Raw genomic sequence first — 27,199 nt, 5'->3', positions numbered from 1 at the left:
TTGGTCTAGCCAGCTATCTAAACCTTGTAATCATGGCTGAATTACTGACAGGGCACGAAGGGTGCATTTTGGGGAACCCCGACCTCCAGCTCTCTTAGGGCCCACAAAGGCTTGAGGTGGCTCTGGGCGGGGCCTCACACTGGCATCTGCCTGGGCCTTCCAAATGACTTAATCTGCCCCTGTCTACAGTAGGTTGGGTGGCTACCAGGTGCTTAAAAAGTAGGTCTATTACTTCCCTGAAGAAGTATACCCCAATTGTTTATGCATCAGTAGAGTAGTCTAATTAATTACACACCATGTTATATGCTTTGAGTCCAGAGTTTAGGACAACTGGTGACTTTAGTATGGGAAATGTATCCATTAAATTCAAATCATTTGTTATCCGTAGGGTGAAGTCCTGAAATGCCTCAGGAGAAAATGACAGTAGGCTATTTCTATTCTATATCTATTTTCATTCCGCCGCTCAGGGCGCATCGGTGGCGCAACAGTGGATTAATGATGCTTTTGTTTGGGCTAATGATGTGTATCAGATACAGCTAGCCTATTTAGATGGATGATTGTGGGATGTAGATTTGTAAACTATCTATATAATTATCTGATAAAAGGGAAATTATGCTGTTATTTTCTGTGTGACTCCTTTTTTTTAACTTTATTCTAGACATTGCCTTCTTTTATACGCAAAAAAATTAAGAAATACGCAAAACATGTCTAAAGTGAATTATGAAGGTGTATTAGGCCTAAATAAGGTTTAAAATGCGATTTATTTGATTAGGCCTGTATCTCAAACACGCTATATGCTTTGTTTCTAAAATATCTGAGTTTTTATCCACGATAATGAAATATTTCCAGACGAATAATTAGGTGGAGTATAATGGCAGGAAACCTGGATTTATTGGTCAGTAGGCAACTGGATGCATAGCAATTATTGACATAATTGACATAGCAAGATAGAGTATATACCTAATGGCTTTTTGATTTGATGCCAGACGTCACATAGAAAGGCCTACTATGTATCTTTCAATTGCTGTTTCATGTCGTGATAAATAGATTAGACTGCTATTGCATCCTCTGTTCAGAAAGTTCATCCTCGACAATAAATTGTTGATGTCTAGTTGGCTATATGTCAGTCGTAGGCAAGCTTGACGTACTCCATGTCCAGAGGCTATTCCTATCCGGGATTCCGGCTGAAATGAAAATAAACCCAAGACACTCCAGAAAGCGTTCTCAGGGTGAGAGTCCCCTTTAGCACTGACTCCAGCGACAGAGAGGTGGGTTTGTTGTGGTTCCGTTCAATGTATCGTTTGCAGGTGATGCCAAGCATAGATAAGGAGCTGCCTAGCCCTGTCTTCTGTCTAGACTTGTGACTTTACAAGTGAAACTGGAATGATCACATCGCAAATCCATATGTGGAGGCCCATTCAATGAACATTTGTCCTCCGTAGTGATTAACAGGCCTCAAATGCTTGAATTTGACCCGTTATGATGCTGCTCCTTTATCCATTTTGAATAGCCAATACAATTAAAATGACAAGCCTACAAATTGGTTTGGTTTAACAACCCTAGCCATTTTCGGAAATAGTGTCCTCTAAACTGACATCAAATCAGTGATTTCTTTTGAGTGGTTCGAAATTAATTTGAGATTATATTGGCCTGTTATAAATCTCAGACGTTTTTCATCCTAAAAGCGACATAATTTAAATTAGGCCTAAGCCTACCATAAAGTGCTGAAATAGCCGTTTCATAAATACATAAAGTGATTTATTTTGTCAATTGAAATTTCGGTGAATATTTGAATGAATTACTGCAGAGATTTCGCATGCAGTTCATTAAACATGAAACAATTAATATGGGTTTATTAAGATTACCTGTCTTTCCTCACAATAAATAACAATAACTTACTTTTTCTTAAAAGGCTCAATTTGTATCTCATCCACTTAATTACAATATTTTACAAGACTTGATATTCATAACCTCTAGAAATCATGCACATCTACGGAGACATGGGGCTCCATATGATCCCAACCCGGCATAGGACATTTAGATGAAACTACAATGATGACCGTGTTGGCCACTATGGATTACGTTCTGATATGTTCATTATAAATCAGCGGCTCATAATAAAGTTGAATGTTTGTAGATATAATCCTCACGTATGTCCAACCATGTAGGATCCGAGGCTCAGACTCTGCCTTAGTTAAAGGCCTTGATTCGCACACTGGTACCTTGAAATTCATCTGATCCTGAACAATGCTGTGGACAGGTCCATCCGTGAAAAATTGGTATCCTCGTAGACAATTCCAACGATATTGTTCGTTAAATAAGATAAAAAATCATTTTCCTATCCATGCTGTGAGCTGGCCAGTTCTCATGCAGGACACGCGGGAGCATGCTGGGGTTCGAAGCGACCTGTTGGGCTGGTCTCACGTGTCCACCGGACTCGCTATCATGCTGTTCGGGGTGTCCGGCAACTGCGACGATAAGGAGGTCACATCACTGCCGGAGGAGTTACCCATGGAGCCCGATTCAGAAAAAGACACCTGCGATGAAAACAGGTGTTTAATTAGCGTTGTTTCCTAACCAATATTGCTGCAATTTTAATTTTTATTGCATAGCCTATTAATATGGACCCTAAAGCCGATGACACACGAAGCAATCTGGACGCAATGTATGTTGCTCCGTGTGTCTAAATTGCATTGCATAACAAAACAGAAATCAATCATATTTCATGCAACTGATTGTATGCAATGTCCAATCAGTGAGCAGAACTCATATCGTTCAGTTCCGGACTCCAACACAGCTGTGTTGTTGCAAACCGAGGCAGAAAATACATGCCAAATGGGAAATGTATAAAAAAAATTCTAGACATAATGGCTAGTCATGGGTTATGTACATGGTCTGGCAGACAATACATGTCATTTCAGAAGTGAACCCAGACCATGCTCTGTCCAGTTTCAACTGAAATTGTTCAAAATGTACTGCACTCGCTAGTATAGCTAGCTTAGCTTATCCCTAGCTTGGTTAGCTAGCTAAATTAAATATATTGTTAAAACATGGTTGGCAAATAGGCAACATTTTGACTAGTTAGCCAAATTGTACAGAGGGCAGTTTGTCTATAGCGATGTTGTTATAATTACCAAACAAATAAATGAAACCGTGATGTATGAAAGGGTTGGATGTTGCATGCAATTTCAATAGCGTTTGAATTGCTTCGTGTATCAGCACAGTTACTTTAGATGTCGCTTGCAGCTTGCATTGACTTGCTTAGTTAAATAAAGTTTTTTTTAAACATAAAAAAGGAATTTGCAACAGAAAATGAGTCCAAATTGCTTCTGAGATACAAAGATTATTTAGGCCTATAAGAATATGTATAGCCAATTACAGCCCATATTGTAAATCGATCAGCATTCGAATTTAATGCTTAAAAGCATATATTTATTATTTAGAAATGTATTGAGTGAATAAAGCATCAGTCTCTAATCTGAAAATGAGATTCAGAGATCGAGTGGATGGTATCTAGCTCCGTGAATAAACATTCATTTATTTCAAAATTCTTGTGTGTGTGTGTGTGTGTGTGTGTGTGTGTGTGTGTGCGTGTGTGTGTGTGTATGTGTGTGTGTGTGTGTGTGTGTGTGTGTGTGTCTGTGCCTAGAGTGTGCAGTTCTCTTTTTCTTTTTCATGTGGGTGCTTACCAACTGCTGGAAGGCGGGCTGGTCCAGATCACTCTGCAAGGCGAACTCGCTCAGGGCCTTCCATGGGGGCTGGTAAGTCTGCACCTCTACTGGATTCCCTTGGTCCGTGTTGTCGTGTCGAATTGGACTGCCTGCCACCAGAGGCGTACCCGTCAGCCCCTGAAGATTCTACAGAGAAAACGAAAATGTATCACAACAAACATCTCACCAGCATCTGGTTGTCTCAACATTTAAAGTGCAATATTTATCCATTGTATTCAACATTTTAGCACGCGCCTTTAAATTACACATTTATTTTTAGAAGACCGAAATGTTATGTTGCATTGGAATGTCTCAATAAGCTCACCGTTTTATCGCTGTGATGCTGTTGTTGAAGTTGCTTCATGAATATCGATCTCTTCTTGTCTTTACAACGTTTGTTCTGGAACCAAACTCTGATGACCCTTGGGCTAAGACCGGTCATCTCAACCAATTGTTCTTTCATAAGTGCGTCTGGTCTTGGGTTGGCATTGTAACAGGTCCGAAGGGTATGGAGCTGCTTCTCGTTTAATACTGTTCGCACCCGAGTGGTCTTCTCAGACTGCTTGTGGACGTGGTTCCGATGAGGAGGCTGTCGAACGGACACAGGATCTGTGGGACAAATATTCAAAAGGAAATAACTTTGAAAATTGAATTTCCACTGACTGATTCAAATTTAGAAATGAATCGAAAGGAAACAAGGCTGATGATAACCTTCTTCTCCCTATTCTGCTAATAATAGGCTAAGGATGATACATGTCATTTTGTGATAGAGTAATTAATAAGATGCTTTGTTAAACTTTAATTAAACCTATAGGCTATATAGGTTTGCATCTCCTTGCAAATAGGCTAGTAACTCCCCCCCAAATGTATTACATTCAAATAAGATTAATTATTTTTATGTTGTAGTATTAGTCCTATGTTTTGATCGAGGTCTTCTATCCTCTCTTTTTCTAACTTCACACCTACAAACTCTAAACGTTCAGTAGGCCTATATAGGCTAAATTACCAGAAAATATATCGACCATTGCAGCATACCCCCTTGAAACAGTCTAAATGTTACCTTATTGTTTAAAAAAATTATTTTAGTCTAATAACTTAAACAATTTAATAGATACAAACAACACCCAATGGCTGTACTTTGTGTAGTCTACCAATGAGTGTAATTTAATAAACTAGTAGGCTTAAAAGTCTGAAAACTTTCTCAGTAAAAGGACAATTTTACAGACAAGAATAATAATTATTATTATCCTATTATTATGTTATATCCTTTAGTTGTTATTAACGTTGTTATTAATATTATACTCTCGCGATTATTATTACCACCAATATTATTTTACGGACCTGCAATATGAAGAGACCTGGAGTGAATAATTTCCGGACTGAGGGGACTTCCCGCTGAGGCCCGTTCCATCAGTAAACCATGATCAGCCCGACACAGCAGCTCCTCGTCCCGCAGAGAGAACTCATCCCCCGGCAGGAGATGCCTGCTGCACACCGAGCACCTAAAACACTCCATGTGGTACACGTTGTCACGAGCTCTCATCACTAGATCGCTGCTGCAGAAGCCAATGTTACAGTTTGCACATTTAATCCCAAATAATCTGAAAAGGACATAGGAATATTGGTCTTAATATGTTATAATGCATGGGCCTATAGCAGGAATGACTTCACGCATCCTTGCCTGGTTTTAATTAATGTCTATGATCCTGGCTGAGTAACTCAAATGTATTTCAAGGATATAGCCATCAGCAACAAAAAATCATCAAAACAGTTTGGGAATTCATATTGTACCTACTAGGCCTATATATTACACACGTTTCGTTCCAAGCATAAAACATTAGACTCAAATCATCATAAAAACATGCCTACGATAAGACAACCTTTTTTATTAAATTTTTACAAAATAACCAGACACTTTGACTAGCCTGTATGCTATTGCCTCTCATATAGATCTTTTTTTTGCATTAATGTCAACAAGCTTCTCATAAAGTTCCACTTTCTTGTACAGTAACTAAATCAAATCACAATTTTGGCCTTTGGAAATTCCAAAGCTCTGAAATCATGTTAGTGAGGAAAGTTAGTCAACTCCTACCTTACATAATCTCTTTTGCAGTATGTCTTGCCATCTCGGACGAAGCAAGTACACGTCTCATCCAGGTACTGACTGCATTCCGCGCACTTCAGACACGCAGCATGCCACTCCAGGTCCGGGGCGACCCGCAGGATGTACTGGTCGTGGATCTGACTCCCACAGCCCACACACATTGCGATTCCAGACTTCTCTGTGGAATGCACATTGTATATTTATGCTACCACCACGTACACCCATGTAATCCCCCTGACATACTCGCTAAATCCCCACATGTATTGTGTCTACTCTGTAGCCTGTCAATACCTCTTGTCCTGTTCTGTCATCCTTGTCATTTCCAGAATGAAGGGCCGTAGCCTACGCTTAAAACTGACCATAGACCTCTACTAAAATGTGTTCATATCACCATTACCAACGATAAAGGCCTTGCTTTCGATTCACTGGGTCTGTTTAACGCTAAACATATGCATAGGATTGCACGTACAATGTTCCAATAGTAGCCCAATATTATTAATTATCAAATCAATCATAAATGTGCCTCGGTCAAAGTAAAAAAAGAGAGACACAAATGTTTACTTACTTTTGGAATGATCCCCCATATCACCCAAGAAAGAAGAATTGAATATAATATCCACCATACAGGAGGGATAGTGCAGGCGGATAGCTGAAGAAATGGAGTGGGAGACTGCCCCGTCCCGTTCCTGGCTGACAACTTCTATTCCTCGAGTGAGAGGTGGGAAGAGAGCAGTGTCCCACGCGTACAGTGACGTCACATGAAAACCTGGACCTCTGTGCGTTTGGGGAGGGGTAAATTATGCAAAGTCTTCGACTGTGAAACAATACTAGATCAACATTGACCCCCTCCATTTGTTTTTGTCCAAGCCAGCGTTTGATTTTTTATTTGAAAAGAATGAAAGTGGAAGAAAGTTCTAAAGGTAATTAAAAGCCATTAGAAAATTAAATGTAATTTTGTATTTTTGAAAATACTATTTTTGCATCATATAATGAATGATAAGACACATTTTATTAAACTAAATCCATTTTATTTTCTAAACAGAAATTTAATTTCACACATATGTTGAGTGGAAAGTGAAACTTTATTGTTATGATTATGCTTCTAAACGTATTATTGTGATAATGATTATGGTGATGATGATTAATATTTATAATATTCTTAATATTCTTATTTTTATTAGCATTATTTTTCCTGGTGACAATACATTATTTAAAAAAAAATATGCATTGCAAAATCTTATTGAAAGCCATGCTTTCAAAGGGTAAGATAAGAATAGAGACCTCATAGAGAACTATGAGAGTGTTCTATGAGTGAGCCCTCTACTGGAAAAGGAGCAGAAAGATCCCTTTGGAGCAGAAAGGATCATTTTGTTGTTTATGTTTTATGTAGTAAATAATAATAGTAAATGGCGAAGCTATTTTGACATGCATTTCCTGAGCTGATTACTCAAATAAATGTTCCCATTCTGCAATATTGTATAATCCTAATTCAAATTCGATTAGTATTGTCCGAATATATAAATCAATAAATATTTAGATACCGTTTTCAGTACTTTTTAAGACACGTTTTGAAATGGAAAATCTATCCACTTTTGTGCATGTGCAATAAATAAATACATTATCGCAAAGAAATGCATGATATCAGATTACCTACCGGTTTATTTGTTCAAGATGTCTTTATTCAAAAAATCTAACTGCGACCGTGTTTCGAACCTCACCTTTGACATTGACCCTCACCCCAGATACAAATACAGATACAAATTATTTTAAGTTACAAATCGTAATTAGGATAAAGGGATGTCGATGTCGTCCAGACAACAATGAATCCAAAAAAAAGCTACATATTTTTTTATTTGAAGCATTCTTCGAGTTTGATTCCAAAACCGTTTAAAGAAATAAATATTTTGCATAAAAGTTGCACTAGAAATGGATAGGCCATAAGCAAACGTTAACCAATCATTATGATTGCCCTAATCGAATAAATGCTTTATATTTCAACGCAATTGCATTTATAGACATATAGGCCAGTTAATCATTAAACAAAACTCAAAAATGGAATAGGCTATATGGAATAAATTGCAATTTAAACCGCAAATCTGTCTAATTTGAGTTGGCAATGCATAACTAATGTTTATGAAAAGCATCATTTTGTTTTGTGAATGGCTACTTAATCTTTATTTGTTACATGTTCATGAATGACATCCATCCCACCCTGAAACGTTTAAATACAACGTATTCATAGGCTGCCTATTGTTTTTTTTAATGTATTATTTATTTCGTTATCCATTTGGCCTAGATAGTTTAAAAGTCTAATTCCTACAATCATTTATACATTTATTCATCATGATCTAGACCTGTCCCAAGACTGCAATCAAACAATCAAGACACACAGCCCACTGGGCAGAGACATCAGTTGGTCTAGTTTTGATTTACATTTGCTGAGTTGTCAACTAACGTGACTTCAACGTGAAATCAAAAAAAAAATGTCACCTTTTTGGATTCAGGTTAAAAGTTTGGTGAAAAAAATGCAACAACGTTGATTCACCATTTTTTCCCAGTGGGCATAAAAAATTGCTTACAGTTTAAGATCTAAGAAAAGACTAAGCTTTTGCTTGGGTGAAAATGTCGCCCTTATTGCACTTACCCAGTGAACATGTCTACATTGGCATGATGTGGGCTCAATGCAGGCTCAAATATTGGCCCCATGTTGGCTGCCAACATTGGCCTATGCGCCTTTGCTATTTAATAGGAATTTATATATTTATAGTTTATTTCTGACACTTAATTCAATGCATAAATTGTATAATGTTCAAGCGTTTTAGGTATTTCTGATACATTGTATCAGAAATACAGCCAAGTTGTTACTATCATACATAGGCCTATAATTGATATACCATAAGTAATAGGCCTACATAGTTTCTCATATGTCACATGCACTTATTTAAGTATTTTTAAAGACTTCATCATTGTACAAGATAAAACAAAAATGGGCATTACACAACATAACCCTTAAATTGGAAGTGGAATGACACTATTTGGTTGCAAAAAAAGAACTATGTGCAAACCACGGCCCCCAAATATTCTAATGAGCCACCGCCTTCAGCTGGGCTTGGTGTGGGCTAGCCGGTGTTGGGCTTGGTGTGAGCTAGCCGGTGTTGGGCTTGGTGTGGGCTAGCCGGTGTTGGGCTTGGTGTGGGCTAGCCGGTGTTGGGCTTGGTGTGGGCTAGCCGGTGTTGGGCTTGGTGTGGGCTAGCCGGTGTTGGGCTTGGTGTGGGCTAGCCGGTGTTGGGCTTGGTGTGGGCTAGCCGGTGTTGGGCTTGTGATGGGCTAGCCGGTGCTGCAGAGGAGGCTGGTGGGAGGAGCTACAAGAGGATGAGCTCATTGTAATGACTGGACAGGAACAAATGTAATAGTCTCAAACATATCAAACATATGAAAACCACGTTTGACTCTGTTCCATTAATTCCATTCCAGCCATTACAACGAGCCCATCCTCCAATAGCTCCTCCCACCAGCCTCAACTGCGTGCTGGGCTTGGTGTGGGTTAGCCTGTGTTGGGCTTGTTGTGGGGTAGCCCGTGTCGGGCTGGTGTGGGCTTGGTGTGACCTTGGTGTGGGCTAGCCAGTGCCCAACTTGCCCACTCAATACCCACAGGGGCCAATGGGGAAATGTTTGCTGGGTATGGTCTAGGGCAGGGTTTCCCAAACTTGGTCCTGGGGGCCCCCACTGGATGCACGTTTAGCTTTTTTCCCCCTAGCACTATCAAAGCTTGATGATGAGTTGGTTATTTAAATAAGCTGTGTAATGCTAGGGCAAAAACCAAAACGTGCACACAGGGGGTGCCCCAGGACCCAGTTTGGGCAACCCTGTTCTAGGGCAGGGATGGGCAACTTTGATGGGGATGGGGGCCACAAAAAATCTGAACTCATTATAAGGGGCTGCAGTGGTTTGCAGGTCTATGTACCCACATCCATACCCACACATGCAGTCAGAGCTGGCCCTAGCCTTTTGGGGGCCCTAAGCAAAATATTATCTGGCCCCCTGGTGGCCTGTGTTGGGCTTGTTGTGGGCTAGCCCGTGCTGGGCTGGTGTGGGCTTGGTGTGACCTTGGTGTGGGCTAGCCCGTGCTCACCTTGCCCACCGAATACCCATGAGGCCAATGGGGTCATGTTTGCTGGGCATGGTCTAGGCTACTACGGATTGGTTACATCTCTCCAACCTACGTGTATGGCTAAAGTAATTTATGGCAAAGGAAGAACTGGCCCCGAACCAGTTATCAAATTTTATTTGGTGTGCATCGTCTTGCCCGGTTCCATGTCGGTCCCTTTACTCTTCTCATAGAACTTAGTAGCCACATAGGCCACTCATTTAAATTAGTATATTTACAGATCTGGATTAAATGGATATGCATAATGATTTTGTTGGTGACAAAAGTAGGCCTATCTAGTTTTCCCTGTTGTTCACACCCACCTACCCAGTCATCATGGACCCACCCGAAGGCTGCAGGGTGACAGAGTCTAGGACGGTCATCACTATCTTCTATAGACACAAAGTCATTTGTACAATTTATCTTCATAGAATGTGATTTTAAACCTAATCCTAATCTCACTAATAACTTTACGCCTAACCTTAAATTAAGACCAAAAAGAAGCTGTTGAATCTGACTTTGTGACTGTGGAATCTGACTTTGTGGCCATGGAAGCCACTAGTGGAGACCGTGGTCTCTGAAATAAAATTGTATTCTGCTCCCACCCAAAACGGAAGTGATTGTAGTCCATCCATAGTTTTGTCTCGCGAGAACATTCTACAGCTGTCAGAGTTCGTTCTAGGAAAGTAGCATTTGGAAATATCGAATAGCAGGGTCCAAGATGCTTAGAGCTGTCAACAAAACACATTTCAAACAGTTGGTAAGTACACGATAGACGCATATGATTATATAATATTAACTAGCTAAGTAACTTGCTATTCATTCGCAATGTGGCAAATGCAAATCAGCACAATGTTGCTGGTGCCTAATAGACAGTTAACGTTAGCTAGCAAGGAAGCTAGCCAGTCAACTAGCTAACTTAGCTTACTCGTTAGCTAGCTGTGCACAGTGAACGAAATGGCATAGATTTTTTTGCTATATTCATAAAAATGAAAAAAGTGGATTGCCACAGTTTGAAAATCTGAGCGTCTGCTAAATGACTAAAAATGTAAATGTAAAATCTGATCATAGTTGATGGCACAGTTAGCTGAAAATAGCTAGCAGTTAGCTAGCTTACTTATGCAACCTCGTCAACAATCACTTATTATGAAACAAACAAAAAAATGGCCATGCAATGATTTTTAAAGACATTGAAGCATCATTTCAATAAAGACAATAATTGAATGTACACTAAATCTATTAAACATGTATTGTGCTGTGACGTTGTCTAGACTGCTGCGAATGACCTCTACTCTAGAAACTGTCATTCAGACACAGGTTCCCGATAGAGCAGCTGGTACTGTCATGTTTTAGCTTGGTGATAGGCTTGATACTCCCTGTCAAAGGTTGTATAAGCCAATGTGTAGCTCTGATGTTATGTCAGATTGTTTACAGAAGGGTTTCACAGCTCCCTCCTCCCCTCAGGTGGTGTTATGTACTAGTTCACACTTTCTGCTTTAACTGACCTCCAATAAATAACCCACTAGATGTTGCTTTCCCCAAAAAGCTACACCTGAACAGAACCAGTAGTATCCTGTATGAACTCAATATTAATGTTGCCTTGCTCTTTATTGGACTACCCAAAATGCTGTCATATTATTATTCATAGCTATTAATCATGGGTGTTTAAGTTTGATAGGCATTAGAGCCATGTAATCAAGGCCGGCTCATCCATTAGGCAGACACATAACACCTCACATAATTCTACCCAAATACAATTAAAACTTCTCTCACCCAGTGGCATATGGGCTATTTAGGTGAGCACTGATGCCGCCCCGTGAGGAGCGTTGCCCACTTTGCCAAAGTCAGGGGCGCAAAATATTTATCATATCCATGCCCAGCACACCTCTCAAGGGTGCTGTTGGAGAGACACAGCGCTGCGGCTCTCCACCAACGCTCAAATCATCTAACATAAATCATGTAACCATAGTAGAAAGTGTAGTAGCCTATGTGGTTTTTCTGTAGCTTAGACTGAAGATCTTATTTCTGACAATGTTATGAGACACTTTTTATTTTTACATAATGCACATGTCTCCTATCAAATAGCCTAAATGTCACCCTTTCAAATACAAACGCGCTTTGATTTGAATATGAAAATTTTCCTAAAAACAGGACAGGTCAAAATAAAATGGACAATATGTAATGAAATTAGCCTACTCACGACTGCTGTCCTGGAGTTTAACTCCGTAGGCTAAATTGTCATGAATTAGTGATTTCAATTGTACATTCATACATTTTTGACGAGCCGATCATAGCGAAGAAGAAAATACTTCCTCATTTCCCACTGTGTAAACACATCGATTCTGATTGCAAATAGGCTCAGAATAACTCCTGGTAAACTTGGGTAGCTGATATGCAGATATTAAATAGCCAAAATGATTAGGCCTAGTCTTAGGCTATGGTCATGAATCAGATGGTACGACATGGATGGGCATTCTTAAAATTGCATTACAGGCCGACACTGTAGGCTACACTATTCTAGTTCTGCGGGATAGGAGGAGGGAAGCAGAATGGCCAGGACTGGGGCTGAGTGTTATGTTAATGTTATGTCCTATTTACTGAAAATACCTTTTCCCCATAGTCTGGTCTCCTCCAGAGGTTTCAAAGCACCTTGGTGGTGGCAGAACACAACAATGACAAGCTGACCCCCATTACGCTGAATGCTATCACTGCAGCCAAGAAACTGGGAGGAGATGTGTCCTGTTTGGTTGCTGGAACAGACTGTACAAAGGTAAGTTCAAATCGTGGGTTTGATCATCAGACTAATAACCTGTTGAAAATTGATGATATCCAGACCTACACTGTTAGTGTTTTTCTTCAAGGGATTGATTTGCTGTATATTTATAATCTGTTCAGGTTGCACAGGAAATCAGCAAAGTCCTGGGTGTGAAGACAGTTTTGATTGCTCAAAATGATGCTTACAAAGGCTCTCTGCCAGGTATGTATATCCACAGTGTGAAGCAGATGCAGCCGACAGATTCACTGAAGCTGTAAATGAATTGGAAGTTTTACTTCTATGTAAAGTTAGTATGTTAAATTTGAGGGTTATTTTCTGTCAATTTGCATGTGGTGTTAACTGCAACTTGCATGTCTTTCCATAGAAGCGTTGACTCCACTTATCCTGGCAACCCAGAAGCAGTTCAACTTCACCCATATCTGTGCTGGAGCATCTGCCTTTGGGAAAGTAAGCTTATAACACCTTTATATACATAGCTTCAGTGAGGTCATTTGTTACTCCTCAGCAAGCTGTCTGCCTGCAGATGATTTCATATAATGGATTTAATTTCGTAAGGCTAGTGTAAAAAACATAGCTGTTATCAGTATGCTGTATTTTTCAATCATGGTTTCTGGAAGTTATTTGTAGGGCATCTTTGGCTGATTGTTACAGATGGCCTTGTATCCCTGCTTATTTACCATCCTGTCTTTTGTAGAACCTGCTGCCCAGACTGGCTGCCAAGTTGGATGTTGCTCCTATTTCAGACATCATTGAGATCAAATCCCCTGACACCTTTGTCAGAACCATCTATGCTGGTAACTAGCTTTTTGTGAATGTGTTACAGTATATTTGAACTTTTCTACCTATTGTTTCCCCCCCAAGCCAAGCTAAGATGGCGTTCATATTTATTGACCACATTATAAATCACCAATGCTGTTTAGACTGCTTTAGAATTTTTTTGGTACTCTATATGGATCTTGTTTGAAATTATTATGGGTAACCAAGTCAATTTCTAACTGCGTTTGGGACTCCTCTTACAAATTAGACCAGTAACTCACCACTCTTCTCCATGTACACAGTACTTACATGTACCATAGAGAACCAGTTTGTTTATAAATCTAAAGCTAAATCAGCTTTTTGGTAATACCAGCTTTGATTAGATCCCAAAAGCCTAATCTTTCAATTGCGCTAATGGGCTATGAATAAATCAAAATGATCCACTTAAACCTTTGCTGTTTGTCATGTCCAAATAGGTCTTATTGAAAACTCATGGTGTACCTTGAGCCCAGAAGTTATTTTATCTTTTAGACTCTATCTGTGTGAAATGAATTTTCTATTTTAATTCCCAGTTGTCTTCAAAAGAGTTGCATGTGGTAGTTACAAAACTGAACATCACTGTTTGTCTCATTCACAGGAAATGCTCTCAGCACTGTCAAGTCTAATGACAATGTCAAGGTTTTCACTGTCAGAGGGACATCCTTTGAGCCCGCAGAGGTGGAGGGAGGCAGTGCTACATCAGAGGAAGGTAGCTATAGTACTAACCATCCACTGATACACACCTGAAAAGCACACATACAAAAGCCATTGTTCTTGTTTATCATTCTAAAATACATTTTTTAATTTCCTGGCTGGATAACATATTTGTCAGGGTATAGTTAAAAGCAAGAAGACATGAGACAGTTTGTCCCTGAGATGCAGTTTTGTTATTTAATATGATCCTCTGATGTCTCCTCATGTGTTGTTGTTTGTTTATTTCAGTTGCTGCGTCCACTCCCGCTGGGATGTCAGAGTGGCTGGAAGCGTCCTTGACCAAGAGTGACCGTCCAGAGCTGACCAGTGCTAAGGTTGTGGTGTCTGGAGGTGAGAAACACCTAACTTCTTGCTATTTGCTTTTACTTGACAAATGAATTGATGTGTATACCAAATGTTTAAAGAAATCATTATTGTCTTGCCCTTCTTTTAGGAAGGGGCCTGAAGAGTGGAGACAACTTCAAGCTGCTGTATGACCTTGCTGACAAAATGAATGCTGCAGGTAAGTGTGTGATTTAGAATGAGTCTTTGAATGTTGACCTGCATATACAAATGCAAGTTCTTCATCCAATTGGTGACGGACTTTCATGCAAATACTCTAGAATCCGCATAAAGAAAACATGTGCATTTTCCCACCAGTGTTGTGTTTCCACCAAATAGATTTTTTGCGGATAAAAATCAGTGTGTGATGATGTGCACACACATTTCATGTACCGAATAAAAATCTGAAGTTTAATATGTTTCCATTGCTTTTTCAATTCTACCGATAGTTTTGTCACAACTGTTGCATTAAATAGCAAATGTGCCTACTCTGGTCTTGGCACGTGTACTCCAGCCAACAGCTGGAAAATTGTGTTGGTAGGCTGTGCTGCAGATAGTGTTGGTAGGCTGTGCTGCAGATAGTGTTGGTAGGCTGTGCTGCAGATAGTGTTGGTAGGCTGTGCTGCAGATAGTGTTGGTAGGCTGTGCTGCAGATAGTGTTGGTAGGCTGTGCTGCAGATAGTGTTGGTAGGCCGTGCTGCAGATAGTGTTGGTAGGCTGTGCTGCAGATAGTGTTGGTAGGCCGTGCTGCTAGGTTAGTCTACGTGAGATTATTATGGATAACATATTATGGATAGAATATTTTTATTTGTCAAACGGCAGTCAAGCATCGATCATCATGTCACCAGAATAAGACCCTCAATATTTATTGGAAAGGAGCATCAATATCACCATCCACTTTCACCACCCTATGAAGTTCATCCTCACTTATTTCATCTGTAGCCTAATAAACTGCATGGTTTCCCGAGTCGTAGTGGGAGGACCACGAACCATATAATTGCGTGATTCCAAGTTCACTTCGATATGATTGTTATTATATCAATATTTGCGCATAAAGGCACTGCCATTTCTCGCATAATGAATTTGACCGACACAAAAAGATCCCACCATGTCGAACGAACAAATGATCTGTCGGCATTTATACAATTGTACCGAAATGTCCTGTTTCCATCATAGCTGTCGTGATGTTTTTTATACGGTATGACTTTACAATAAAAATATTGGTGAAGAAATTTGATTGACAGCAGTAAAGTAGGTTTGAATTGGTTCTCCCCACAGTTGGTGCTTCCAGAGCTGCTGTGGATGCTGGATATGTCCCCAATGACATGCAGGTTGGACAGACTGGCAAGATCGTGGCCCCTGTAAGTGACAAACTCTAGATCATTTAACATTCATCCTATTCTTTGATAGCCAATGTTGTGCTCACAATGGTGTATTCTGTATTAATATTGCACAATTATTCAAGATAAACCTTTTGTGGAAACATGGGTGTATACTTACAACAAAATTAATCTGAAAATGCGTAGATATATTTTCTGAGTTACCCACCCAGTATTGATTATTGTGCAAGTTGCCCGCAGCTTGACAAAGGCCTGTTACTTTAGATGCAAACACAATTCCTTGAATTCAGTGTTCTAAAGATGGATCCCTTAGCCCCTTTTAAAAAGGTTAAATTCCCATTATCCGCTTCAAATGGGATATCCCAGCTGTGATTATCCACACATTTCAAATGTAGTTAATGGCACATTTATGCTCCTAAATGATTTAGCTGATCCATTAGAGAGCAGAGCACAGTGCAGTGGGTATCTGCTCAGAGCCCCAGACCAGGCCATTATGCCCAAATTGGATTTTGCTAATGTTTTGACAAGCTTGTCATATTTGGGCTTAAAGCCCATTTATTGTTTTTGTTTTGTTTATGAGACATACTCTGCTATTCTATCGCTCGTGCAATGATATGCAATGATGTCTGAGGGCAAAAAAAAACAGTGTTCGTTGTTTGAAGTAAACTTCATTGTCACAAACGGATGTGGCAGTTTCAACATTACGGATTCCAGCTTTAATGTATTAAATCAAATTTGAATGGCAGTATTTTTATCCTGTTCGTATTTGTCAGTCAGTTATTCATAGTCCTCATGCAAACCATTCAGAGGATTCAAGTATTAAATGGTCATTTTTGATCGCTACCTTCCTGCATTGTTAGGACAGAAGAACCAGGCATGTCATATAAGTGTTAATGTCTATTCTGACATCTTTTTTATTTGACAAATGTCCCCTTGAATAGCACAAAACTGTGTTCCTTCTTGTTATGTGTATTTGAATGATCCACTTTTGACAGAAGGAATATTTAGCTAATCAACTATTTGCAGGCTTTAAATAGTAGTTATATCCACTATTGAACTGCTCCAGTTATAGTCTTTCTGAAGTGAAATTTGAAAGAATCTCACATCACAGAATTATTTGACATTTAGTGTTTCCGTCAGTATGTATTCATAGCTTTTGCATATTTATGTATATCAAAGGATCGTCACACTAGCATTCAGTAGCCTAAAGTCTTTAAGACTGTCTTCACCCTGCTGTCCTGACGTTTACAGACAGTGTGCCGTTGTATTGTTTATGTAATCTAAGCTGTGGGGAGTCATGCCTGAGCAACGTTTCAGGCGAGTACCACATTCGGGGAACAGCTTGGCAACGGAGCAGCCAGGCTGTCATGTTGCGGTCTTTTGTTGTTTTTATCGGTTAACAATAGCATCACCACAGTTGAACGACTAGCTACCAATACAATCATGTTGCTTGCAGGGAGTTGCTTTCACACCTGAGGGAACGCTGGGTGTGAAATAGTAGGCTGAAACAGTGCTTTATGCTATTTTTAGCAACATCACAGCAGGTAGCCCTGTCTAGCCTTCTAATTGAAAATGCAAATAGGTTAGACATTGGACTCTTGCTAGTACCTTTTTGTTTTATTTGTTTTATTTTCATCTTTGTGTATGTACTCTGATCTTTCCATACAGTGATACTACAACATGTTTTGTGGTCATTTTATCTCTGCAAGGACAGTACACTTGCTGGATAGGACAGTGCCTCTCATGGTGGAATATTGGTCCTCACTTCTAGTCGTTGGCAGACTTGTGTTCATAAATTGATGTTCTGCTCCTCTGAGACTACTCCAATAACATTAAGTAGCACTGAAATATTCATATGGCAGTGCATTACGCTGAAAGCTTCTGATGTGTTTTCCCCATAGGTGAGGTGGATGCTTGGGAGGGTCCTAGACTCTGCTACACCACCCCCCCAGCACTCTCCCTCTGAGAGATTACACAGACCTGGTCAGGGTCAGCACTAGAACAGCTCCATACTCTAACCCAGGACTGTCCTGCAATCAGCTGCATCTGTACTAGGGTGCCAATGACGACCTTAGTGGTGTCATGATGGTTTTCTGGAGATTGATGGAAAGTTATTCAATAAATATTGTAGGCCCATATATTATACTACTGGTATTGAGTCCGTTGCAGGCATTCCTACAGTAAGGCGTCTTACCTGTGTTCAGCAGCCTGAAACAACTGGGACTACATAGATGTGGCTGTGCACTCTTGTATTATGCTGATACAGCTTGTTTGTCATCTTGTTCTCTCTGTAGGAATTGTACATCGCTGTTGGTATCTCTGGGGCTATTCAGCATCTGGCTGGGATGAAGGACAGCAAGGTACAGTACAGATAGCATTCTTGCTTGTTTCTTCCCTGTCCCTTTATACCAGAACGTTCTGTCATGTATACAGAATAGGCATGCTGCATTATTTCTGAAACATATTTTGCTTTGCACTACAGACTATTGTGGCCATCAACAAGGACCCAGAGGCTCCCATCTTCCAGGTGGCTGACTATGGTCTGGTGGCTGATCTGTTCAAGGTGAGATAGCAGGCCGACTGTGTTGGAGGAATATTCACCCATGAGGAAACATTACCAAACACTCTTGCCATGACTGAAACTAACCCAACACTGCACCAGCTTTCAGCACAGCGCTGACTAGATGATCAGCAAGACACCGGCATTTCAATAACCTAGACATGACAACAGTGACAGTCAGAATATTACATTCACTATTTCCCTGATCAGTGTTGCAAGAACCATTATTATTCCACCTAATGGAAATGTGTTGAATTATTGAGGTGCTGAATTAATCAGAGGTGAGTTGTGGCCAGAGCCTGCTGCTGTGTAGAGATACAACAGCGCTCATTCAAACCATGTTCTCAGGTTTTATTTTCTCTTCCCTAGTGCCAGTACTTTACATGCTTAGCTGCCCTCTAATGTCTGGCTGGCACATATGGCCAGTGTGCCAGAGGGTTGGCACACTCTCGAACAAGAGGGCGCCGTGCTTTCTCTGAAAGTGTAGTAGCATTTATTTTCATGTGTGTGTCCTGTTGTTCATCTTTTATTTACTATGGCGGTGGTGGTGTGAGAGGCCCAGGTGTTATGGGGAAACTCTGTAAAAGTGATTGGTAATAATAGCTCGTGGCAGCAGAGTTCTGCTGGTTATCAGCTTACATGTGATCACTCCTCAGATAACTCATTCAAATGTACGGTCTTTCTCCTCTTCCTTCAATTGAAAACTGATCTGTGGGACACACTCGACGCGGGAGCTACTGATATAGTTTATCAGTATGTCATTCAGCAGGCAACCTCGCTTCTGTCCCTTTGATCAGTTACTCTCAGAAAATGAATTAGTTTATCAATGACTTGATCTTAAATGGTGTCACCCCAAACCGTGAGACTCAACACTTGCATTTATCTAAAAGTTCAACCTTCCATTTCCATGTCGCAAGCACACATTGTGTCCATTGTGTCAACCTTGCTAGATATGCCTGGTTAGGGGGTGCAACCATCTTAAACTACTCTGTTTTGTCTTTGTCTCACTAGGCTGTCCCTGAGATGACTGCAGCATTGAGCAAGTGAGCCAACATTCAGCTCAGCAGCCATACTGCCACTTCCCCGGGTACCAAGACCACACGGTTACAACTCTCCTACAATCTCTGCCTTAAAAGTTTCTGGAGCTACTTTTCTGGGAACACTAATAATGTTATCATCCTTCCTAAATAGAAACAGAACAACACTGTTTATAAACCGGACATCTGTTTTTATGGACGTAGGTATAATAATGCCACAGATAACGTTTTGCTTACCTGGCGTAGGTGATCTTTTTGTTCCCTGTTAATGCATATTTTGTAACATGTATTTAACGTAGCGTCACAATAAAGGCAATCTTCAGGAAGTCTAAACCTGCCTCACTAATGCACTTTTATTAATGTGTAGTCCACCGAAAGGTCTTGGTATCAATGATAAAACTGACTGTAAATGACTGTTTTACCATGTTTGCCTTTTAATTGCTGTTACTCTGCACTGAATTCCCTTCATGATCAATTTACAAAATGCCTGTTGACATTAAAGTGCACAGGATTAGATTGCCATGTCTAAAAGCAGATATTTTTAAAGGTCCATGCTATAATACTTTTTCTTCTGACCAACACTTTACATAACATCTTCAATTACAAACCCCTTGAGATTTGGTAGCTGAAACTTCCCTCAATCGCTCAATTGTCTGGCTTAAAAATATTTTGTCATATCATTTGAATACAAACTTTAGCATTGATAATGTAGAAAGACAAAGGTAAGAAATAAGCTGAGAACACAGCTCAACACAGAACACAGATCAAATGTACCCTGCATTTGTCCGATCAGAGAGGACTGTACTTAATGTTGAGGTCGAGAGACTCCAGGTTGACTTTCAGTATGGTTTGTTTATAAAATGTCTGATTAGTGTGGCTCATGACATGATTGCCAATTAGTAGTTGTCTTGTGATCAGTCTAGTGTCTCCAATCCCTAAGCAAGTATATCAGACAAACAAACCACCCAGTTCCACCCACTCACACCCAGCCCCATCGCTAAATGATATCACATTCAAAAGCATCAGAGCCAGTCACATTTCTGCTGAGCCCTGCTACCTCAGAGCTCGGGCTAATGACCTAATGCTGGTTTCTTTTGGTGACTCCATATACTCATTTATTGTGGCAATTCCTGATAGATGTTCAGTGCCTGCTCACTAAAGCATGTTTCCCTGTCCTCAATGGACGATGGGCTGTGCTGGCAGAGCTGCCATTCACAGTTCCAAGGTGCTTTTGGCAATGAGGAAGATGGCTGTATGCCAGTGGAGGATGCCTCTGAGTTCATGTCTTTAGTTTTAGTCAGTGAGTTTCAGGAGGGTCTTTGAGGAGTGAGTCAGTGCTGGCTAAGAGATACAGTACCACTGTAGCCCTTTCCTATGTCTCAGGCAGGCTGCTGACAGGGGCATCTGCCTGAGACAGCCTGTACTTCTCCTCCATGAAAGGCTCCCTGGCCTGCAGGTGGATGAGAGGCTTGGTGTGGAAGCCTCTGCGGCTCTCCTTGTTCCTCTTGTTGTAGATGTTGAGCCTGTGCTCCAGCTCAGGGCTGGTCTTGGTGGAGCCAGTAGGGCTGGGCAATTTGAGGTTGACAGGGTCCAAGCCCTTCTGGCCCAGACAGGAGTCCTCAGACAGGGAGGAGAGCAGCTCCTGCACCACGGTGCTGGGGTGTCCTCTGGGGCCAGGCTGTGTGCCCAAGCCCAGGGCCAGAGGGCTGCAGTAGGGCGGGGGGTAACAGCGCTGGCCACTGTAGGAGTCTGTGGAGGTGGAGGCCTCGCGGACGGTGGAGCTGCAGTCGGTGGTGGAGCCCAGGGTGTGGCTACTTATACTGTGCTGGTGGGCGCTGAAGCTGGAGCGAGAGCGGGACATGGTGGTGCTGGAGGCCTCGCTCACAGAGCTGCCCGTCCGCTGCAGACAGCTGGACGCTGCATCTGCACTCACCAGAGACGAGGGCAGCTGGCTGGGGTTGTTGGGCAGGTGCACGTCTATGGCTGCAGTGGTGATGACACGAGCTGGGTCTGGGATCCCAACATCTACAAGAATCACAAACAACTTGGACTCAACACATGATCCTGCTGACTGTCTGCAAAGCAAAATACACAAACAAACCTGTGAGGGTGTAGACAATTGTTTATTCTTACCACTGCTTGCCTCACTGTAGTACTGGCTGATGTAGTTGTTCATGTCATCTTGAACAACATGATCTGAAAGAAATAAGAAACAAAATAGGTATGTACTCTTTCTCAGAAACAATTGAATGAGTTAGATGTTTGGTACCCTTATCTAATAGAGACTGTGACAATCTATTCCCATGTTTGTTCTGTAAAGATCTCCCAGAATGCATCAGTCAGATATTCCTGACCAGAAGGTTGAACCCATAGGAGCAAAGCAAGGAATGTGAAAAGAGGTGAAGTGGTGGGTAGAAGGGCCTGTGGCTGGCCTCTCTGACCTGCCACAGTTTACCTCTTAAGTGCCATCCCCATTCCCTCAGGACCGCTAGACAGAGGGGTTTTATTTATGTTTCTTCTTCAAATATTCATTTTAAGACTGTTCCAAGAAGGCAGGGGATGCTCGGACTAAAATGTGGCATCAGAGACAATCACTCTGCGATTAATAACACATGAGCATGTGAGGACCACTTAAAAGTCTGCAGTCTGACACAGCCTCTCTGTGAAACCTCAGATATCTCATCTCAGATATATAGCAGAGAGAGGAGCAGGGTGATTTATGTCTTTACTAAAGGAAAGTGCTTTGTTTCTCTACCTCCTGCAACTTTATGATCTGTCTCCCTTTGAAAGTTTTATGGCTCCTGTATTCATTGGAGTGTTTGTTCAGAATTTTAAAGACTTATGTTTTGATAATAGTTCAGTACCCCCATGCCAGTATGCCAGTCACCCTGCCCTCCTTCTCCTGAGACATGAAAACAAACAGTAGGTTTAGGCGGATGTTCTCCTCATGATTAAATCTGATCGCGGGTTATAGGCGTTGTGGCTTTTAAAGGCAATGTTCCTGCGTTCGCGGAGATCCCATTCACGGAAAACGCTGTGGAAAACAATTGGAAATTGCCATTAAAAGGTCCTGAAAGGTCATTCTGAAAAGTACTTTTTCTCTCATGGCTAACTACCAGGAAGTTTGAAGAGACAGGCTGAGTGGGCAGGGAGCTTATATTGAAGAGCTCGCCTACACAGACAGCTCTTTGAAACTCCTATGTCAAGCAACTTGGATGCAGTGAGCAACTAATTTGTTGATACACAAGCAACTCAAAAAACATTGAAATTGCTTCAATGATGCCAATTTTTTTTATACATTCCCATTTGATATGTCTCTTGTGATGCGGTTCACAGCAGTACTGACGAATGTGTTGTCATGATAACTGTGTCAGAGTTTTGAACGACCCTTCCCCCTCCTTTGTTCCATGCTGGCTAAAGACCCAGCTAACCAGTGACTAGCTAATCCCAGACACAGATGAAAGGGGAAACTTATAAGTATCTTTGCCATGGATGAATATGGTAAACATTTCATTATATTTGCTGACACCCTACAGTTAAATTTTGGCACCAGTAGAGTAGCTATCTAGCTAGATAAACCACGCCCCTGTGCAAACACACCTTTTCCCATGTTGGTTACTAGGCAGTACTTATTTAAATTAGGCAAGAGAATATAATTTTACCATTGGTGTATTAAAATGAGATTAAGGTGATGTCACCTTGTCCATGTATCCAAGTGTTTGACATGGGGAGGGGACCAGTAACTTTATGATCAAACTTTATCAATGTAGAAGCAACAGTTATTAGTCGTCATACTTTGATCTGGTTTCCTTCAAATATCATCCCATTTTATGAAAAACATGATTTTGACTGTTCATACATAGCCTTTATAAGCAGCAATGCCTATAATCCACGATCGGATTGAATCCCGGCCTAGGTTAGATACAATGGTCATCATACAGCAGTGCAACATCTTTTTAAACCAATCTCTTGGTGTACAGTTTACAGGTACACTCCCCTATGTATTTATTTGGACAGTGAAGCTAATTTGGCTCTATGCTCCAGCATTTTGCATTTGAAATCAAATGTTTTACATGAGGCGACAGTATAGAATGTCACCTTTTATTTGAGGGTGTTTTCATACATCTGTTTTACCATTTAGAAATGAAAGCACTATGTATCTAGTCCCCCCATTTGAAGGTGTCATAACTATTTGGAAAAATGTATTTATAGTGTATAAAATGTTGTCAACATTTTTGTGTTTGTTCCCATATTCCTAGCACACAATGACAACATCAAGCTTGTCACTATACAAACTTGTTAGATGCATTTACAGTTTGTTTTGGTGCTGTTTCGGATTATGTTGCGCCCAACAGAAAATAATGATAAATAATGTATTGTGTCATTTTGGAGTCATTTTATTGTAAGATTTTTTTTTGAATATGTTTCTTAACACTTCTATATTAATGTGGATGCTACCATCATTACGGATAATAATGAATAAATTGTGAATAATGATGAGTGAGAAATTTACAGAGCCATAAATATCATACCCCTCAAAAAGGATATCATCCCCTGTTACTGGTAATGGTGAGAGGTTAGCATGATCTTTGTGCATCTGTAACTTTCTCCCTCATCATTATTCACTATTCATTCATTATTATACTTAGTCATGGTAGCATCCACATTAATGTAGAAGTGTTCAGAAACATATTCAACTCTTATTTACAATGAAAGTGACTCCAAAATGACTCAATACATTATTTACCATTCATTTATATTGAGCACAACGTAATCTAAAACACAACCAAAAAACTACAAATGCATCCAACAACTTTATAGAATCACAAGCTTGATGTAGTAATTACGGGCTAGGGATGTGGGACCAAATACTACACGTTTGACTAAATGTAATACACTGTAAGTGTAACGCCCTGGCCATAGAGAGGGGTTTTTTGTTCTTTATTTTGGTTAGGCCAGGGTGTTACATTGGGTGGGCGTTCTATGTTCTGTTTCTATGTGTTTGTATTTCTTTGTTTTGGGCCGTGTGTGGCTCCCAAATCAGGCACAGCTGAAGTTCGTTGTTGCTGATTGGGAGTCACACATAAGTGCATGTTTTTCCGTTGGGGTTTTGTGGGTAATTGTTTCTGTTCGTGTTACTGTGTTAAACGTGACAGGGCTGTTTTGGTTGTCTGTTTATTGTTTTGTTTTGTATAGTGTTCTTGCCGTAATTAAATATATGACGAACACTAACTCCGCTGCATTTTGGTCTTCTTCCGACGACAGCCCTTACAGTAAGTGAATTTGTCCAAACACTTAAGACACCTTACATTTTTATTTATTTAACTAGGCAAGTCAGTGAAGAACAAATTCTTATTTACAATGATGGCCAAACCCGGACGACACTGGGTCAATTGTGCGTCGCCATATGGGACTCCCAATCACAGCCGGTTGTGATTCAGTCTGGATTCGAACCAAATCAAATGTTATTAGTCACATGTGCCGAATATAACAGGTGTAGACCTTACACTGAATTGCTTACTTACAAGCCCCTAACCAACAATGCAGTTTATAAAACATGAATAAGAATTAAAAGTAACAAGTAGTTAAAGAGCAGCAGTAAAATAACAATAGCGAGACTATATACAGGGAGGGTACCGGTACAGAGTCAATGTGCGGGGGCAATGGTTATTTGAGGTAATATGTTCATGTAGGGTGAGTTATTAAAGTGACTATGCATAGATAACAGAGAGTAGCAGAGGTGTAAAAGAGGGGGGAGGGGGCAATGCAAATAGTCTGGGTAGCCATTTGATTAGATGTTCAGGAGTCTTATTGTTTGGGGGTAGAAGCTGTTTAGAAGCCTCTTGGACCTAGACCTGGCGCTTGCCGTGTGGTAGCAGAGAGAACAGTCTATGACTAGGGTGGCTGGAGTCTGACAATTTTTAGGGCCATCCTCTGACACCACCTGGTATAGAGGTCCTGGATAGCAGGAAGCTTGGCCCCAGTGATGTACTGGGCCGTACGCACTACCCTCTGTAGTGCCTAGCGGTCAGAGTCCAAGCAGTTGCCAAACCAGGCAGTGATGCAACCAGTCAAGATGCTCTCGATGCTGCAGCTGTAGAACCTTTTGAGGATCCCATGACAAATCTTTTCAGTCTCCTGAGGGGGAATAGGTTTTGTCGTGCTCTTCAAGACTGTCTTGGTGTGCTTGGACAATGTTAGTTTATTGGTGATGTGGACCTCAAGGAACTTGAAGCTCTCAACCTGCTCCACTACAGCCCCGTCAATCAAAATTGGGGCGTGCTCGGTCCTCCTTTTCCTGTAGTCCACAATCATCTCCTTTGTCTTGATCATGTTGAGGGAGAGGTTGTTGTCCTGGCATCACCACGGCCAGGTCTCTGACCTCCTCCCTATAGGCTGTCTTGTTGTTGTCGGTGATCAGGCCTACCACTGTTGTGTCATCGGCAAACTTAATGATGATGTTGGAGTCATGCCTGGCCATGCAGTCATGAGTGAACAGGGAGTACAGAAGGGGACTGAGCACGCACCCCTGAAGGGCCCCTGTGTTGAGGATCAGCATGGCGGATGTGTTGTTACCTACCCTTACCACCTGGGGGCGGCCTTAGTGATGAGCTTTGAGGACACTATGGTGTTGAATGCTGAGCTGTAGTCAATGAATAGCATTCTCACACAGGTGTTCCTTTTGTCCAGGTGGGAAAGGGCAGCGTAGAGTGCAATAGAGATTGCATCATCTGTGGATCCGTTGGGGTGGTATGCAAATTAGAGTGGGTCTAGGGTTTCTGGGATAATGGTGTTGTGAGCCATGACCAGCCTTTCAAAGCACTTCATGGCTGCAGACGTGAGTGCTACGGGTCGGTAGTCATTTAGGCAGGTTACCTTAGTGTGACACAGGGACTATGGTGGTCTGCTTAAATCATTTTGGTATTACAGACTTGGACAGGGAGAGGTTGAAAATGCCAGTGAAGACACTTGCCAGTTGGTCAGCGCATGCTTGCAGTACACATCCTGGTAATCCGCCTGGCCCTGCAGCCTTGTGAATGTTGACCTGTTTAAAGGTCTTACTCACATCGGCTGCGGAGAGTGTGATCACACAGTCGTCCGGAACAGCTGGTGCTCTCATGCATGCTTCAGTGTTATTTGCCTCAAAGCGAGCATAGAAGTAGTTTAGCTCGTCTGGTAGGCTCGTGTCACTGGGCAGCTCTCGGCTGTGCTTCCCTTTGTAGTCTGTAATGGTTTGCAAGCCCTGCCACATCCGACGAGCATCGGAGCCGGTGTAGTACAATTCGATCTTAGTCCTGTATTGACACTGCTTGTTTGATGGTTCGTCTGAGGGCATAGCGGGATTTCTTATAAGCTTCCGGGTTAGATTCCCGCTCCTTGAAAGCGGCAGCTCTAGCCTTAAGCTCAGTGCGGATGCTGCCTGTAATCCATGGCTTCTGGTTGGGGTATGTATGTACAGTCACCGTGGGTACGACATCATTGATGCACTTATTGATGAAGCCAATGACTGATGTGGTGTACTCCTCAATGCCATAGGAAGAATCCCGGAACATATTCCAGTCTGTGCTAGCAAAACAGTCCTGTAGCTTAGCATCTTCTTCATCCAGGGACTGTAGTGACATCTCTTGCACTAAGATGTACTGCCTTAGATTGGCTGCGCCACTTGGGAGCCCATGGGGGAGGGGACTAAATACA

At 41.3% G+C, this 27,199-nt stretch overlaps 3 protein-coding genes across 4 annotated transcripts in view; 1 reads left to right on the top strand and 2 right to left on the bottom strand.

The window, feature by feature from the left end:
• Window positions 1-1,833: 1,833 nt before the first annotated feature.
• On the bottom strand, window positions 1,834-6,544 carry isl2a (ISL LIM homeobox 2a). 2 transcript variants are annotated; one of them, XM_014124814.3, is made up of 6 exons: window positions 6,380-6,544; window positions 5,803-5,992; window positions 5,052-5,311; window positions 4,036-4,319; window positions 3,690-3,857; window positions 1,834-2,537 (listed from the first exon to the last, which is right to left on the bottom strand). In XM_014124814.3, the coding sequence occupies exons 1-6, from the start codon at window positions 6,435-6,437 to the stop codon at window positions 2,421-2,423; spliced, it is 1,077 nt and encodes a 358-aa protein (XP_013980289.1). In that variant the 5' UTR covers window positions 6,438-6,544; the 3' UTR covers window positions 1,834-2,420. The 2 variants fall into 2 exon arrangements, with proteins under 2 accessions (XP_013980289.1, XP_013980290.1); XM_014124815.3 differs by lacking the exon at window positions 6,380-6,544 and having other exon boundaries at window positions 5,808-5,917.
• Window positions 6,545-10,578: 4,034 nt separating this feature from the next.
• Window positions 10,579-19,837, top strand: etfa (electron transfer flavoprotein subunit alpha). The gene is made up of 12 exons (XM_014124813.3): window positions 10,579-10,721; window positions 12,582-12,731; window positions 12,857-12,938; window positions 13,102-13,184; window positions 13,432-13,531; window positions 14,131-14,241; window positions 14,475-14,576; window positions 14,680-14,748; window positions 15,846-15,928; window positions 18,202-18,267; window positions 18,390-18,470; window positions 19,479-19,837. The coding sequence occupies exons 1-12, from the start codon at window positions 10,683-10,685 to the stop codon at window positions 19,512-19,514; spliced, it is 1,002 nt and encodes a 333-aa protein (XP_013980288.1). The 5' UTR covers window positions 10,579-10,682; the 3' UTR covers window positions 19,515-19,837.
• Window positions 19,624-27,199, bottom strand: part of LOC106561154 (transmembrane protein 266-like) — a 50,477-nt gene continuing 42,901 nt past the window's right edge. The window contains exons 10-11 of the mRNA XM_082956623.1: window positions 21,638-21,700; window positions 19,624-21,529 (exon numbers count right to left, since the gene is read on the bottom strand). Coding sequence (XP_082812749.1) covers window positions 20,877-21,529; window positions 21,638-21,700 — 716 coding nt within the window. The 3' untranslated portion in view covers window positions 19,624-20,876. The remainder of the gene's footprint in view (window positions 21,530-21,637; window positions 21,701-27,199) is intronic.

Source organism: Salmo salar, chromosome 10 (genome assembly GCF_965601325.2).
Source record: "Salmo salar chromosome 10, fSalSal1, whole genome shotgun sequence".
In the NCBI taxonomy this organism is placed as follows: domain Eukaryota; kingdom Metazoa; phylum Chordata; class Actinopteri; order Salmoniformes; family Salmonidae; genus Salmo; species Salmo salar.
This window is presented reverse-complemented; position numbering and strand designations above follow the sequence as displayed.